At 42.3% G+C, this 17,124-nt stretch overlaps 1 protein-coding gene across 2 annotated transcripts in view; it reads right to left on the bottom strand.

The window, feature by feature from the left end:
• The window catches only part of rasgrf2b (Ras protein-specific guanine nucleotide-releasing factor 2b), a 227,797-nt gene that overhangs the window by 38,200 nt on the left and 172,473 nt on the right, over positions 1-17,124 (bottom strand). For both annotated transcript variants that reach the window (XM_036980258.2, XM_036980260.2), the window contains one exon: positions 10,854-10,979. In XM_036980258.2, the coding sequence (XP_036836153.2) occupies positions 10,854-10,979 (126 nt within the window). The remainder of the gene's footprint in view (positions 1-10,853; positions 10,980-17,124) is intronic.

Genomic DNA, 17,124 nt, shown 5'->3' with positions numbered 1-17,124 from the left:
TGTAGGATTTTTAATGACAGAGGGAATGGGAATGAGGAGATATTGAATTTGTATTTATTCTGGATCCCCATTAGCTGCTGCCAAGCAGCTACTCTTCCTGGGGTCCAGCAAAATTAAGGCAGTTATACATTTGAAAAACATTACAATACAATCATAACAGATTTCACAACATATTAAGTGTGGTCCCTCAGGCCTCTACTCTACTACCACTTATCTATAACACAAAATCCATGTGTACATGTGTCTATAGTGCGCATATCATTGTGTGTTTGTATGCATTTGTCTATGTTTGTGTTGTTTCACAGTCCCCATTGTTCCATAAGGTGTATTTTTATATGTTTTTAAAATCAAATTTTACTGCTGAGTTACTTTGATGTGGAATAGAGTTCCATGTAGTCATGGCAATATGTAGGACTGTGCACCTCCCATAGTCTGTTCTGGACTTGGGGACTGTGAAGAGACCTCTGGCGGCATGTCTTGTGGGGTATGCATGTGTGTCTGAGCTGTGTGCCATTAGTTCAAACAGACAGCACGGTGCATTCAACATACCTCTCACAAATACAAGTAGTGATGAAGTCAATCTCTCCTCCACTTTCAGCCAGGAGAGATTGACATGTATATCATTAATGTTAGCTCTCTGTGTACATTCAAGGGCCAGTCGTGCTGCCCTGTTCTGAGCCATTGCACTTTTCCTAAGTCCCTCTTTGTCATACCTGACCACACGACTGAACAGTAGTCCAGGTGCGACAAAACTAGGGCCTGTAGGACCTACCTTGTTGATTGTGCTAAGGCAGAGCAGCTCTTTATAATGGACAGACTCCCCATCCTAGCTACTGTTGTATCAATATGTTTGAAACATGACAGTTTACAATCCAGGGTTACTCCAAACAGTTTATTCTCCTCAACTTGCTCAATTTCCACATTATTCATTCCAAGATTTAGTTGAGGCTTAGGGTTTAGTGTATGATTTATCCCAAATGCAACGCTTTTAGTTTTTGAAAGATTTAGGACTAACTTATTCCTTGCCACCCATTATGAAACTAACTGCAGGTCTTTGTTAAATGTTTATTAAGTGTTGTTGATTTGTATAGTGTTGAGTCATCCGCATATTAGACACACTGGCTTTACGCAAAGGCCTAGACAGCTGCCCTGACAAATTCCTGATATTATACCTGGATTTTGTGGGAGAGGCTTCCAATAAAGAACACCCTCTGTGTTCTGTTAGACAGGTAACTCTTTATTCATTGTCCACAATATAGCAGGGGGTGTGAAGCTATAACTTTCATGGGTCAACCTGTCACCAGAGGGCGGCAGAGCCCGTCCTAGAGACATTAATGACCCTCAGGTGTGTCCTATTACTCATTATGATTTCCCTGTTAAAAGAGGTGTGTTTTCTGGTTTCCTTTGCAGAAGCTTGAATTGTAAAGTGTGTGTTTGTTTCCTGAGTGAGTTCTTGAGACTTAGTGATTGTTTTTTTTTTTTTTCCAGTGTACTGTGATCCTGCGGCTACTGTTTATCAGTAAAGTCATTATGCAGAGATCATCCGTTCACCTACTCTACGTCTCACAAAGCCAGGGCGGTTCGATCCAAAAACAGGAAATGTGGACTCATCAGACGAAAGAACAAATTTCCATCGGTCAAATGTTCATTGCTCGTGTTTCTTGGCTCAAGCAAGTCTCTTATTCTTATTGATGTCCTTTAGTAGTGGTTTATTTGCAGCAATTAGACAATGACAACGTTGTGCCCTCTGAACATTTGATGTTGAGATGTGTCTGTTACTTGATCTTTGTTGAATAATTTATTTGGGCTGCAATTTCTGAGGCTGGTAACTCTAATGAACTTATTCTCTGCAGAAGAGGTAACTCTGGGTCTTCCTTTCCTGTGAGAGCCAGTTTTATTATAGAGCTTGATGGTTTTAGTGCGACTGCACTTGAAGAAACTTTGAAAGTTTTTGAAATTTTCCGGATTGACTGACCTTCATGTCTTAAAGTAATGATGGACTGTCATTTCCCTTTGCTAATTTGAACTGTTCTTGCCATAATATGGACCAGAGGGCTATTTTCTATATACCACTCCTACCTTGACACAACACAACTGATTGGCTCAAACGCATTAAAAGAAGGAAAGAAATTCCACAAATGAACTATTTACAAGGCGCAGCTGTTAATTGAAATGCATTCTAGGTGAGTACCTCATCAAATAAAATTGTATTTGTCACATGCACTGAATAAAACAGGTGTAGACCTTACAGTGAAATGCTTACTTACAAGACCTTAACCAACAATGCTGTTTTAAGAAAATACATCAAGAAAGTAAAAGATAAAAGTAACAAATATTTGAAGAGCATCAATAAAATAACAGGCTATATAAAAGGGGTACCGGTACAGTCAATGAGTCACCGGTGTTGAGGTAATTGAGGTAATATGTACATGTAGGTAGAGTTATTAAAGTGACTATGCATAGATAATAACAGAGAGTAGCAGCAGCGTAGAAGGGGGGGGGGGGGGGCCAATGCAAATACAGTACCTTGCGAAAGTATTCGGCCCCCTTGAACTTTGCGACCTTTTGCCACATTTCAGGCTTCAAACATAAAGATACAAAACTGTATTTTTTTGTGAAGAATCAACAACAAGTGGGACACAATCATGAAGTGGAACGACATTTATTGGATATTTCAAACTTTTTTAACAAATCAAAAACTGAAAAATTGGGCGTGCAAAATTATTCAGCCCCCTTAAGTTAATACTTTGTAGCGCCACCTTTTGCTGCGATTACAGCTGTAAGTCGCTTGGGGTATGTCTCTATCAGTTTTGCACATCGAGAGACTGACATTTTTTCCCATTCCTCCTTGCAAAACAGCTCGAGCTCAGTGAGGTTGGATGGAGAGCATTTGTGAACAGCAGTTTTCAGTTCTTTCCACAGATTCTCGATTGGATTCAGGTCTGGACTTTGACTTGGCCATTCTAACACCTGGATATGTTTATTTTTGAACCATTCCATTGTAGATTTTGCTTTATGTTTTGGATCATTGTCTTGTTGGAAGACAAATCTCCGTCCCAGTCTCAGGTCTTTTGCAGACTCCATCAGGTTTTCTTCCAGAATGGTCCTGTATTTGGCTCCATCCATCTTCCCATCAATTTTAACCATCTTCCCTGTCCCTGCTGAAGAAAAGCAGGCCCAAACCATGATGCTGCCACCACCATGTTTGACAGTGTTTAGGGTGATGAGCTGTGTTGCTTTTACGCCAAACATAACGTTTTGCATTGTTGCCAAAAAGTTCAATTTTGGTTTCATCTGACCAGAGCACCTTCTTCCACATGTTTGGTGTGTCTCCCAGGTGGCTTGTGGCAAACTTTAAACGACAATTTTTATGGATATCTTTAAGAAATGGCTTTCTTCTTGCCACTCTTCCATAAAGGCCAGATTTGTGCAATATACGACTGATTGTTGTCCTATGGACAGAGTCTCCCACCTCAGCTGTAGATCTCTGCAGTTCATCCAGAGTGATCATGGGCCTCTTGGCTGCATCTCTGATCAGTCTTCTCCTTGTATGAGCTGAAAGTTTAGAGGGACGGCCAGGTCTTGGTAGATTTGCAGTGGTCTGATACTCCTTCCATTTCAATATTATCGCTTGCACAGTGCTCCTTGGGATGCTTAAAGCTTGGGAAATCTTTTTGTATCCAAATCCGGCTTTAAACTTCTTCACAACAGTATCTCGGACCTGCCTGGTGTGTTCCTTGTTCTTCATGATGCTCTCTGCGCTTTTGACGGACCTCTGAGACTATCACAGTGCAGGTGCATTCATACGGAGACTTGATTACACACAGGTGGATTGTATTTATCATCATTAGTCATTTAGGTCAACATTGGATCATTCAGAGATCCTCACTGAACTTCTGGAGAGAGTTTGCTGCACTGAAAGTAAAGGGGCTGAATAATTTTTCAGTTTTTGATTTGTTAAAAAAGTTTGAAATATCCAATAAATGTCGTTCCACTTCATGATTGTGTCCCACTTGTTGTTGATTCTTCACAAAAAAATACAGTTTTATATCTTTATGTTTGAAGCCTGAAATGTGGCAAAAGGTCGCAAAGTTCAAGGGGGCCGAATACTTTGATTAGATGTTCCGGAGTCTTATGGCTTGGGGGTAGGAGCTGTTAAGAAGTCTCTTGGACCTAGACTTGGCGCTCCGGTATTGCTTCCCGTGAGGTAGCAGAGAGAACAGTCTATGATTAGGGTGGCTGGAATCTTTCACCATTTTTAGGGCCTTCCTCTGACACCGCCTGGTATAGAGGTCCTGGATGGCAGGAAGCTTGGCCCCGGTGATGTACTGGGCCGTACGCACTACCCTCTGTAGTGCCTTGCGGCCGGAGGCTGAGCAGTTGCCATACCAGGCAGTGATTTAACCCGTCAGGATGCTCTCGATGACGCAGCTGTAAAACCTTTTGAGGATATGAGGACCCATGGCAAATATTTTCAGTCAGGTTTTGTCGTGCCCTCTTCAAGACTGTCTTGGTGTGCTTGGACTATGTTAGATTGTTGGTGATGTGGACGCCAAGGAACTTGAAGCTCTCAACCTGCTCCACTACAGCCCTGTCGCCGAAAATCGTGGCGTGCTCGGTCCTACTTTTCCTGTAGTCCACAATCAACTCCTTTGTCTTGATCAAGTTGAGGGAGAGGTTGTTGTCCTTGCACCACATGGTCAGGTCTCTGACCTCCTGTCAGAGCAGCTCACAGATCACTGCACCTGTACATAGCTCATCTGTAAATAGCCCATCCAATCTACCTCATCCCCATTCTGTATTTATTTATTTACCTTGCTCCTTGGCAACTCAGTATCTCAACTTGCACATTCATCCTCTGCACATCCTACCAATCCAGTGTTGATTTGCTATATAGTAATTACTTTGCCATGGATGAAATTTAGATTTTCCGTCACTGGCCTACACCATAATGTCAAAGTGGAACTATGGTTTTATATCTATATATATTTTTTTTATTAATACAAAACAAAAAGCTTAAATGTCTTGTCAATAAGTATTCCACCCCTTTGATATGGCAAGCCTAAATAAGTTCAGGAGAAAAATATGCTTAACAAGTTACGTAATAAGTTGCATGGACTTTTTTTGAATTACTACCTCATCTCTGTACCCCACAAATATAATTATCTACAGTGCAATTGGAAAATATTCAGAGCTCAGGTCCATCCTGTTTCCATTGATCATCCTTGAGATGTTTCGACAACTTGATTGGAGTCCACCTGTGGTAAATTAAATTAATTGGATTTGGCTTGGAAAGGCACACGCCTGTCTACATAAGGTCTCACAGTTGACAGTGCTTATCAGAGCAAAAACCGAGCCATGAGGTCGAAGGAATTATCTGAGAATTCGGGGGAGAAGGGCATTGGTCAGGCAGATGACCAAGAACCCGACGGTCACTCTGACAGAGTTCTAGAGTTCCTCTGTGGAGATGGGAGAACCTTCCAGAAGGACAACCATCTCTGCAACACTCCAACAATCAGGCCTTTATGGTAGAGTGGCCAGACGGAAGCCACTCCTCAGTAAAAGGCACATGACAGCGCGCTTGGAGTTTGCTAAAAGGCACCCAAACGACTCTCAGACCATGAGAAACAAGATTCTCTGGTCTGATGAAACCAAGATTGAACTCTCTGGCCTTAATGCCAAGCGTCACGTCTGGAAAAAAACAGGCACTTCTCATCACCTGGCCAATACCATCTCAACGGTGAAACATGGTGGTGGCAACATCATGCTGTGGGGATGGTTTTCAGCGACAGGGACTGGAAGACTAGTCAGGATCAAGGGAAAGATAAACGGAGCAAAGTACAAAGAGAATCTCGATGAAAACCTGCTCAAGAGCGCTCAGGAAGTAGAAAATGGCGCTGACAGAGAGGGCTGCCACACTTGCTGGGGCACGGCGGTCGGTTGCTTCTGCTGCAGGGGCATTTGAGCAGGATGCCACACTTGCTGGGGCACAGCGGTCGGTTGCTTCTGCTGCAGGGGCATTTGAGCAGGATGCCACACTTGCTGGGGCACAGCGGTCGGTTGCTTCTGCTGCAGGGGCATTTGAGCAGGATGCCACACTAGTCCTTAGGAAACTTTGCAGTATTTTGTTTTTATATGTATTATTTCTTACATTGTTATCCCAGAAAATCTTCAGGGTTATTACATACAGCCGTGAAGAACTATTATATATGAGAGCGGTGTCAACTTACCAACACTACGACCAGGAATACAACTTTCCCGAAGAGGGAAGACATCAGGGATTGTAACATACTCTGTTTCACGGAAACATGGTTCTCTCGGGATATGCTGTCGGAATCGATACAGCCTCCTGGATTCTTTGTACGCCGCACCGACAGGAATAAACTTCTCTCCGTGAAGAAGGAGGGCGGGGGTGTATGTTTCATGATTAACGACTCATGGTGTAAATGTAGCAACGTACAGGAACTCAAGTCCTTTCGTTCACCTGACCTATAATTCCTCACAATCAAATGCCGACCGTATTATCTCAAGAGAATTCTCCTCGATTATTGTCACAGCCGTGTATATCCCCCCTCAAGCTGATACCACGACGGCCCTCAAGGAACTTCACTGGACTTTATGCAAACTGGAAACCATATATCCTGAGGCTGCATTTATAGTTGCTGGGGATTTTAACAAAGCAAACTTGAGAACAAGGCTACCTAAATTCTACCAGCATATTGACTGAGGTAGTCGCGCTGGCAAAATTCTGGATCACTGCTACTCTAACTTCTGTGATGTATATAAGGCCCTCCCCCCACCCTGCCTTGGGGAAAATCTGACCACGATTCCATTTTGCTCCTCCCTTCCTATAGGCAGAAACTCAAACAGGATGTACCCGTGCTAAGAACTATTCAATGCTGGTCTGACCAATCGGATTCCACTCTTCAAGATTGTTTTGATCACACAGACTGGTACATGTTCTGGGTAGCCTCAGATAATAATATTGACGTATACACTGATTCGGTGAGTGAGTTTATAAGGAAGTGCATAGGAGATATTGTACCCACTGTGACTATTAAAACCTACCTTAACCAGAAACCGTTAATAGATGGCAGCATTCGCGCAAAACTTACGTGACTGGGAATATGGCTGAATAGATACAGTGTACTTATTCTCTCCGCAAGGCAATCAAACAAGTGAAATGTCAGTATAGAGACAAAGTGGAGACTCAATTCAACAGCTCAGACACGAGACATATGTGGCATGGTATACAGACAATCACGGACTACAAAAAAAACCCCAGCCACGTCACGGACACTGACGTTCTGCTTCCAGACAAAATAAACACCTTCTTTGCCCGCTTTGAGGATAATACAGTGCCACCGACATGGCCACTACCAAGGACTCTGGGCTCTCTTTCTCCGTGACTGTCATGAGTAAGACATTTAAACGTGTTAACCCTCACAAGGCTGCAGGCCCAGACGGCGTCCCTAGCCGCGTCCTCAGAGCATGCGCAGACCAGCTGGCTGGTGTATTTACGGACATATTCAATCTCTTCCTATCCCAGTCTGCTGTCCCCACATGCTTCAAGATAGCCACCATTGTTCCTGTACCCAAGAAGGCAAAGGTGACTGAACTAAATGACTATCGCCTCGTAGCTCTCACTTCTGTCATCATGAAGTGCTTTGAGAGGCTAGTCAAGGATCATATCAAAGGATCATATCACCTCCACCTTACCTGTCACCCTACAGTTGTGGCCAAAAGTTTTGAAAATGACACAAATATCAATTTTCACAAAATCTGCTACCTCAGTTTGTATGACGGCAATTTGCATATACTCCAGAATGTTATGAAGAGTGATCAGATGAATTGCAAATAATTGCAAAGTCCCTCTTTGCCTTGCAAATGAACTGAATCCTCCAAAAACATTTCAGCCCTGCCACAAAAGGACCAGCTGACATGTCAGTGATTCTCTCGTTAACACAGGTGTGAGTGTTGACGAGGACAAGGCTGGAGATCACTCTATCATGCTGATTGAGTTCGAATAACAGACTGGAAGCTTCAAAGGGAGGGTGGTGCTTGGAATCATTGTTCTTCCTTTGTCAATCATGGTTGCCTGCAAGGAAACATGTGCCGTCGTCATTGCTTTGCACAAAAAGGGCTTCAAAGGCAAGGATATTGCTGCCAGAAAGATTGCACCTAAATCAACCATTTATCGGATCATCAAGAACTTCAAGGAGAGCGGTTCAGTTGTTGTGAAGAAGGCTTCAGGGCGCCCAAGGACGTCAAGCAAGCGCCAGGACTGTCTCCTAAAGTTCATTCAGCTGGGGGATTGGGGCACCACCAGTACAGAGCTTGCTCAAGAATGGCAGCAGGCAGGTGTGAGTGCATCTGCACGCACAGTGAGGCGAATACTTTTGGAGGATGGCCTGGTGTCAAGAAGGGCAGCAAAGAAGCCACTTCTCTTCAGGAAAAACATAATTGACAGACTGATATTCTGCAAAAGGTACAAGGATTGGACTGCTGAGGGCTGGGGTAAAGTCATTGTCTCTGATGAATCCCCTTTCCGATTGTTTGGGGCATCCGGAGAAAAGCTTGTCCGGAGAAGACAAGGTGAGCGCTACCATCAGTCCTGTGTCATGCCAACAGTAAAGCATCCTGAGACCATTCATGTGTGGGGTTGCTTCTCAGCCAAGGGAGTGGGCTCACTCACAATTTTGCCTAAGAACACAGCTATGAATGGTACCAACACATCCTTAGAGAGCAACTTCTCCCAACCATCCAGGAACAGTTTGGTGATAAACAATGCCTTTTCCAGCATGATGGAGCACCTTTTGGAGGATAACTAAGTGGCTTGAGGAACAAAGCATCAATATTTTGGGTCCATGGCCAGGAAACTCCCCAGACCTTAATCCCATTGAGTACTTCAATCCTCAAGAGGCGGGTGGACAAACAAAAACCCACAAATTCTGACAAACTCCAATCATTGATTATGCAAGAATGGGTTGCCATCAGTGAGGATGTGGCCCAGAAGTTAATTGACAGCACGCTAGGGCAGATTGCAGAGGTCTTGAAAAAGAAGGGTCAACACTGCAAATATTGACTCTTTACATCAACTTCATGTAATTGTCAATAAAAGCCTTTGACACTTATGAAATGCTGGTAATTATACTTCAGTATTCCATAGTAACATCTGACAAAATATCTAAAGACACTGAAGCAGCAAACTTTGTGGGAATTAATATTTGTGTCATTCTCAAAACTTTTGGCCTGACTGTAGACCCACTTCAATTTGCTTACAGCCCCAATTGGTCCACAGATGATGCAATCACCATAACACTGCTCTATCCCACCTGGACAAAAGGAACACCTACCTGAGAATGCTATTCATTGACTATAGTTCAGCATTCAACACGATAGTGCCCTCAAAGCTCATCACTAAGCTAAGGACCCTGGGACTAAACACCTCCCTCTGCAACTTGATCCTGGACTTCCTGATGGGCCGCCCCCAGGTGGTAAGAGTAGGTAACAACACATCTGCCACGCTGATCCTCAACACGGGGGCCCCTCAGGGTTGCGTGCTCAGTCCCCTCCTGTACCCTCCAACACCATCATTAAGTTTGCCGATGACAAAGCAGTTGTAAACCTGATCACCGACAACGATGAGACAGCTTAGGGAGGAGGTCAGAGACCTAGCCGTGTGATGCCAGGACACTAAGCTATCCCTCAACGCGATCAAGAGAAAGGAGATGATTGTGGACCGAGCACGCCCCCATTCTCATCAACAGGGCTGTAGTGGAGCAGGTTGAGAGCTTCAAGTTCCTTGGTGTCCACATCACCAACAAACTATCACACCGGTACCGGAGAGCCAAGTCTAGGTCCTAAAGGCTTCTTATCAGCTTCTACCCCTAAGCCATAAGACTTCTGAACAGCTAATCAAATCACCCCCTCCCTTTACGTTGCTGTTATTCTCTGGTTATTATCTATGCATAGTCACTTTATCTCTACCTACATCTACATATTACCTCAATTACCTCGACTAACCTATGTCCCCCACACATTGACTCTGTACCGGTACCCCCTGTATATAGCCCCGCTAATGTTATTTTACTGCTGCTCTTGTAAAGCCCTTAACCATCAATGCAGTTCTAAGAAAAATAAGTGTTAAGTAAGAAATAGATAAGTAAAACACTTAAATAAAAAAAAACTAATGGTTAAAGAGCAGCAGTAAAATAACATTAAGCATTTCACTCTCTACAGTTGTATTGAATACTGTTGTATTCGGCGCATGTGACAAATACAATTTGATTTGATACTCATCTGTACAAAATATAAATTGGTTTGAATTTATTATGTACACAAATGGACATCCAGGAGAATTGGGCGGCAGGTAGCCTAGTGGTTAGAGTGTTGGGCCTGTAACCAAAGTTTGGTGGATAAAATCCCCAAGCTGACAAGCTAAAAATCTGTCATTCTGCCCCTGAACAAGGCAGTTAACCCACTGTTCCTAGGCCATTATTGTAAATAAATAATAAATCCTAACTGATTTGCCTAGTTAAATAAAGGTTAAATATAGAATGTTCAAAAAAGTATTGTGTAGATCAAATATGACTGTCATATAGATTGGAATAGTATAGGAGATTGTGTTTGCTATTTATTCTATTTCTATCTTCAACATACAGTTCCAGATACAGCCCTGCCATTAGTTGAAGGCAGCAAATCCAATAGTTTCCGAAAAGTAATCCCTTTCTGAGATCTGTATTCAAATAGTTAACTATTTGTCCCCCCCAAATAAATAGTTTCTTTCCATGAAGCACAGTTTAAACCGTAGTTGTGTCAGGTCTGACACACAAACATACGCACACACATACCTCCAGGCTGCCTGTAGCGGAAGTGTCGTGGGGTGGAGGGGGAGCGGCAGGGAGAGACCTCTCCTGATTCGCTGTTCTGAGGCGACTCAGGGATGAACTTGTCCATTGAGACAGACTCCAAGACAGCTAAGCAGAAAATGACACACTATTGTCAATCACACAATGGCAACAACAACGGCGTCATGTAGAACAGTGAGTCAGCATGCCTGGCTGGTCTAGCTGTAATGCTGCAGCCTCCAGCGCACACGTCTACAGTGACGGCATAGGTTTGAGTCTGGCATAAGGCCCTTTGTCACAATCTCTATCGTTCCTCACTGTCATCCTCTATCTCTATCAGTTAAATAAAATCAGAAAATACCTTAAAAAACAGAAAAGTGAATACTTCACTCACACACACTCTCTCACACAGATAAATACTCGGGGTACACGGGGAAAATGTAGGGGGGCCCTCAACCGCATTTTGACACCGAATCAAGAAGTCTTCCCTGTAACTGTCTTCATAAACTCAGAGGACTACAGAGCCACTTTAGATGAATATCCTGCACTGTGTGTGTGTGTGTGGCATGCGTGTGTGTGTGTGCGCAGTGTCCGCCCAGCCAATAAGCGATATGCTTAGGAGTGTGAAAATGATTGACACGTCTAAAGATTTGTATAAATAAAGTTGTCAAAAGTTTTGTTTTTGATCCCATATTCCTGGCACGCATTGATGACATCAAGCTTGTGACTCTAAAAACTTGTTGGATGCATTTGCAGTAAGTTTTGGTTGTGTTTCAGATTACTTCCTTATATTATATTTTTTTGCCCAATAGAAATGTATGGTAAATAATGTATTGTGTCATTTTGGAGTCAATTTGATTATAAATAAGAACATGAGAGAAAAGGGAAACCTGCAATGCTGCTATTGCTAGTATCACCGTGTAAGCTTTACGTATCGAGGGGACTAGGAGCTACAGCAGGACGTGGTAATTAACCTCTCCAGAAAATAACTCACTGACGCTCAAGTCTCAGTCTTATCTAAGGGCCTCTGTACAGACAAACCATTTGATACGAAAGATTAATTAATGAATTCCTAAAATACTGCTTCTAACCTAGAGACCCAACAAATAACTATTACTCATTTTATTCCCAAAAGCAAATTATGTCCAATGGTTAACAACTCCTCAGTTAATACCTATTGTAGGTTAGTCATACAAGAAGTTGTGCCTGTATATACGAGAAAACGAACCACATTCAGAAAACCTCACCAGGACAGAAGAAACAGGCACTCAATGAACAAATGAAAGACTTTGTTAATCAAACCTGCAGACAAGGGGGGTGCTGTGGTCATTTTAGACTATGAAAAATACAAAAAATGTATTGAACTTGATGCAGCTTATTAAGAAAAGATCATTCATCTTCATGAATACATTTTAAATTTGACCAAACGGCTTGAACTGAATAAGGATTCCATTAATCTATCAGCATCTTCAAATGCTTCCTGTGAAAACATCCAAGAGGATCATAATGGGACCTTCCTGGACTACGATACATTTCCACCACTGCACCCCTATACTAGTTAGAACCAGAAAATGGCTGCTCGTCGTTCGACTCCAGGTGAGCGTAAATGGATGCGTGTCGGAACCAGAAAGAAGGAGAAGAATCGTTCTCGGCACACCTGCCTTCTTCCCCGTGTCCGGACTTAAGACTTTCAAATCGCTTTGAGCCCCTGTTCCAGCTGTCTTCTGCCGGGGACTTGGGTGTTCCCTCCATGGCGGTGGATGTCCCTCCAGCTTCCTCTCCCTGTCCTAGTCAATCAATCGCCAGGGCACAGCCTTGACCACCCAGCCCCCCTCCTCTGGGGCGTGGTCTCTGGATCAGAGCTCTGTTCGTTTGGCTGTTGTAGCCTGCACGCAGCCTGCGTCTCAGCAGCCCTCTACTGATTCTGTGGCTGGCCTCACAATCAGCTTCGACACAGCAGAGGCAGGATCATTCTGGCTATTGTGATAGGGAGTTCGATGGTGAGGTATATATTTGTACCAGGTTGCAAAGACTTTGTGTCTTCCCAGGGCAAACGTTCAGGATATCACCACGTTGCTTCCTGAGGCTGTGTGTCAGTCAACGGGGGCCGATACTGTCATGGTTCACTTGGGGTCGAATGACATTATGATGGGCAGCTCAGAACAGCTGAAGATGGATTTTAAAGAACTGATTGGGTCTCTACTTGACACCAACGAATGCCACATAATATCTGGCCCTCTGCCTTCCATAAATCATGACATTGAACAGTTCAGCAGACTTTTAGCTCTCCGTAACTGTCTACAAGACTATTGTAGCTCTGTGGTTTTAACATTTATTGACAACCCAAAAATGTAGGTTCTTGGATCCTTTCACAGCATTATAAGGCTTCGTTGAGACAATGATTTGTCAATGACCCAAGCCCAGCTCATTTAATCCCTACCATTGTGTCGCTGAGTTGTCATACTGCTTCAGCAAATGTACATTATCCCAAGGGCATTGAAAGACACAATGTAAGTAACCTAATGTATGTCCATCTCACTATCCTGCCTCTGCTGATCCTACAGCTATTGTATGTGGTAATCAGATGCCTATTAACCAGATAAATACTGTTAGGACTGAGGTGGTTTGCACAAGCAGGAAGTCCACTGTGTGCAGCTCACCCTGCACTAACATAAATAATCCAAGCATGTCTACCTCTGCAAAGCTTCCCAGTAAAGCAAGAACAACATTCAAAGACCCCAGAAAAGTGTTAAAATAGCCCACGTTAACATATGTAGCTTAAGAAACAAGGTTCATGAAATCAATAATTTGCTAGTAACAGGTGACATTCATATTCTGACAATCTCTGTAACTGACTTAGATAATTCCTTCGATGATACAGTGGTAGAAATACATGGTTATAAGATCTACAGAAAAGACAGAAATGGCAAAGGTGGAGGTGTGGATGTTTATATTCAGAACCACATTCCTGTAAAGCTTACAAAGGATCTCCTTTTAAATACTGTTGAAGTAATATGGCTACAGGTTCATCTGCCACACTTAAAGCCCATTCTTGTCACAGTTTCTGTTTTATTTTGAGTGTGTTTCCTTAGGTTACCACTGGTTACCACTGGAGGGCACTCTTACCTTGTTTCTATCGTTATCCTGATTGTTTCTTATTGGTTTCACCTATGTGAAATATAGAATATGTTTCAAAATAATTCTACATGCTACCATGATTATGGATAATCCTGAATAAATTGTGAATTTTGAATAATTAAAAAGTTAGAGGGTCAAAGGTCATACCCCCAAGACATGCTCTCTAACCATTACCAATAACAAGGGAGATTAGTATGAGGTATAATCTTTGACTCTCTATCACTTTCTCACTCACTTGTTATTCAAAACCTCTTTCTGCCTCCCGGGTGGTTTAAGGGCGCAGTACTACAGCGCCAGCTGTGCCACCAGAGACTCTGGGTTCGCGCCCAGGCTCTGTCGTTACCGGACGCGACCGGGAGGTCTGTGGGGCGACGCACAATTGGCCTGGCGTCGTCCGGGTTAGGGAGTGTTTGGCCGGTAGGGATATCCTTGTCTCATCGCGCACCAGCGACTCCTGTGGCGGGCCGGGCGCAGTGCGCGCTAACCAAGGTTGCCAGGTGCACAGTGTTTCCTCCAACACATTGGTGCGGCTGGCTTCCGGGTTGGATGCGTGCTGTGTTAAGAAACAGTGCGGCTTGGTTGGGTTGTTTATCGGAGGACGCATGACTTTCAACCTTCGTCTCTCCCAAGCCCGTACGGGAGTTGTAGCGATGAGAAAAGATAGTAGCTACTAAAAACAATTGGATACCACAGAATTGGGGAGAAAAAGGGGTACAATTTCAAAAAAATAAAAAATAAAAAAAACTCTTTCTCTGAGCAATTATATTAGTATAAAATACTATACCTTTTTTGGAGCATACAGTGTTTGAATTATTTATTCTATACAGTCATTATCGCTGATCTTTATCAAGGGTGTCAATAATTTCGGACCCCACTATATATGTATACATATACACAACCTTAGCATACCAGACATTAGGAACACCTTCCTAATATTGAGTTGCACCCCCCCAGTTCTAACAAGTGACATCAATAAGGGCTTTCAACTGGATTCACCTGGTCAGTCTGTCCTCAAAAGTGCAATGTTCTTCATTTTTCATTTTTTTGGAATAGAAACACCATAATATTAATCAAATTAATTAAGCTACATTTCTTAAAATCAATCCCATATACTATGTTCTTCAAAAAAAGGGTTTAAATTCTCTAGTAGAGCCAATAACTTTAGGTTATTTGTTAACAAAATAATTTTCTTTTACATTTTCTTTTTTTATTTCACCTTTATTAAACCTCTCTGGGAAATGTGGGACGGTAGCGTCCCACCCCGCCAACAGCCAGTGAAAGTGCATGGCGCCAAATTCAAAACAACAAAAATCTCATAATTAAAATTCCTCAAGCATACAAGTATTTTACACCATTTTAAAGATACAATTCTTGTTAATCCAGCCACAGTGTCTGATTTCAAAAAGGATTTACAGCGAAAGCACACCAAATGATTATGTTAGGTCACCACCAAGTCACAGAAAAATACAGCCATTTTCCAACCAAAGAGAGGAGTCACAAAAAGCACAAATAGAGATAAAATTAATCACTAACCTTTGATGATCTTCATCCGATGACACTCATAGGACTTCATGGTACACAATACATGTTTGTTTTGTTCGATAAAGTGCATATTTATAACCAAAAATCTCATTTTACATTGCCGTGTTATGTTCAGCAGTTCCAAAACATGCAGTGATTTTGCAGAGAGCCACATCAATTTAACCTCTTTGATCTCTAGGGGCGCTATTTCATTTTTGGATAAAAAACGTTCCCGTTTTAAGCGCAATATTTTGTCACGAAAAGATGCTCGACTATGCATATTCTTGACAGTTTTTGAAAGAAAACACTCTGAAGTTTCAGAATCTGCAAAGATATTGTCTGTAAGTGCCCCAGAACTCATTCTACAGGCGAAACCAAGATGATGCGTCAACCAGGAAATGAGCAGAATTTCTGAAGCTCTGTTTTCCATTGTCTCCTTATATGGCTGTGCTTGCGCAAGGAATGAGCCTACACTTTCTGTCGTTCCCCCAAGGCGTTAGCAGCATTGTGACGTATTTGTAGGCATATCATTGGAAGATTGACCATAAGAGACTACATTTTCCAAGTGTCCGCCTGGTGTCCTGCGTGGAATTCAGTGCGCAATTGCCAGCTGCTTGTACTTTTCCATTTGATTGAGGGGAGAAACCATGCTTCCATGAACGATATATCATTGAAGAGATATGTGAAAAACACCTTGAGGATTGATTCTAAACAACGTTTGCCATGTTTTCAGTTGATATTATAGAGTTAATTTGGAAAAAAGTTCGCGTTTTGAGGACTGAATTTTCGTTTTTTTTTGGTAGCCAAATGTGATGTATAAAACGGAGCTATTTCTAATACACAAAGAATCTTTTTGGAAAAACTGAGCATCTGCTATCTAACTGAGAGTATCCTCATTGAAAACATCAGAAGTTCTTCAAAGGTAAATTATTTTATTTGATGGCTTTTATGTTTTTGTTGAAATGTTGCGTGCTGGATGCTAACGCTAATGCTAACGCTAAATGCTACGCTAGCTAGCTACTTTTACACAAATTATTGTTTTCCTATGGTTGAGAAGCATATTTTGAAAATCTGACATGACAGTGTTGTTTACAAAAGGCTAAGCTTGAGAGATGGCTTATTTATTTCATTTCATTTGTGATTTTCATGAATAGTTAACGTTGCGTTATGGTAATGAGCTTGAGGCTGTAGTCACGATACCGGATCCGGGTTTGGGAGATCAGAGAGGTTAAAGAAATACTCAAAATAAACATTGAGAAGAGATACAACTATTATACATGGAACTTTAGACAAACTTCTCCTTAATGCAACCGCTGTGTCAGATTTCAAAAAAACTTTTCGGAAAAAGCATACCATGCAGTAATCTGAGCCCAAACAAGCTAAAAAGATGTCCGCCATGTTGTGGAGTCAACATTAGTCAGAAATAGCATTAGAAATATTCACTTACCTTTGATGATCTTCATCAGAATGCACTCCCAGGAATTCCAATTCCAATTGATTTGTTCGATAAAGTTAATGTGCAAACACCTCCTTTTGTTAGCGCTTTTTTTTAAAATAAATCCAAATTCACGACTCGCGTGCAAGTACAGCGGAAAGGTCGGACGAAAAGTCAAAA

This window comes from Oncorhynchus mykiss, chromosome 6 (assembly GCF_057628025.1).
Source record: "Oncorhynchus mykiss isolate SJ-2025 chromosome 6, ASM5762802v1, whole genome shotgun sequence".
Classification (NCBI taxonomy): domain Eukaryota; kingdom Metazoa; phylum Chordata; class Actinopteri; order Salmoniformes; family Salmonidae; genus Oncorhynchus; species Oncorhynchus mykiss.
Note: the sequence above shows the minus strand (reverse complement) of the source record. Positions and strands in the feature narration are given on the sequence as shown.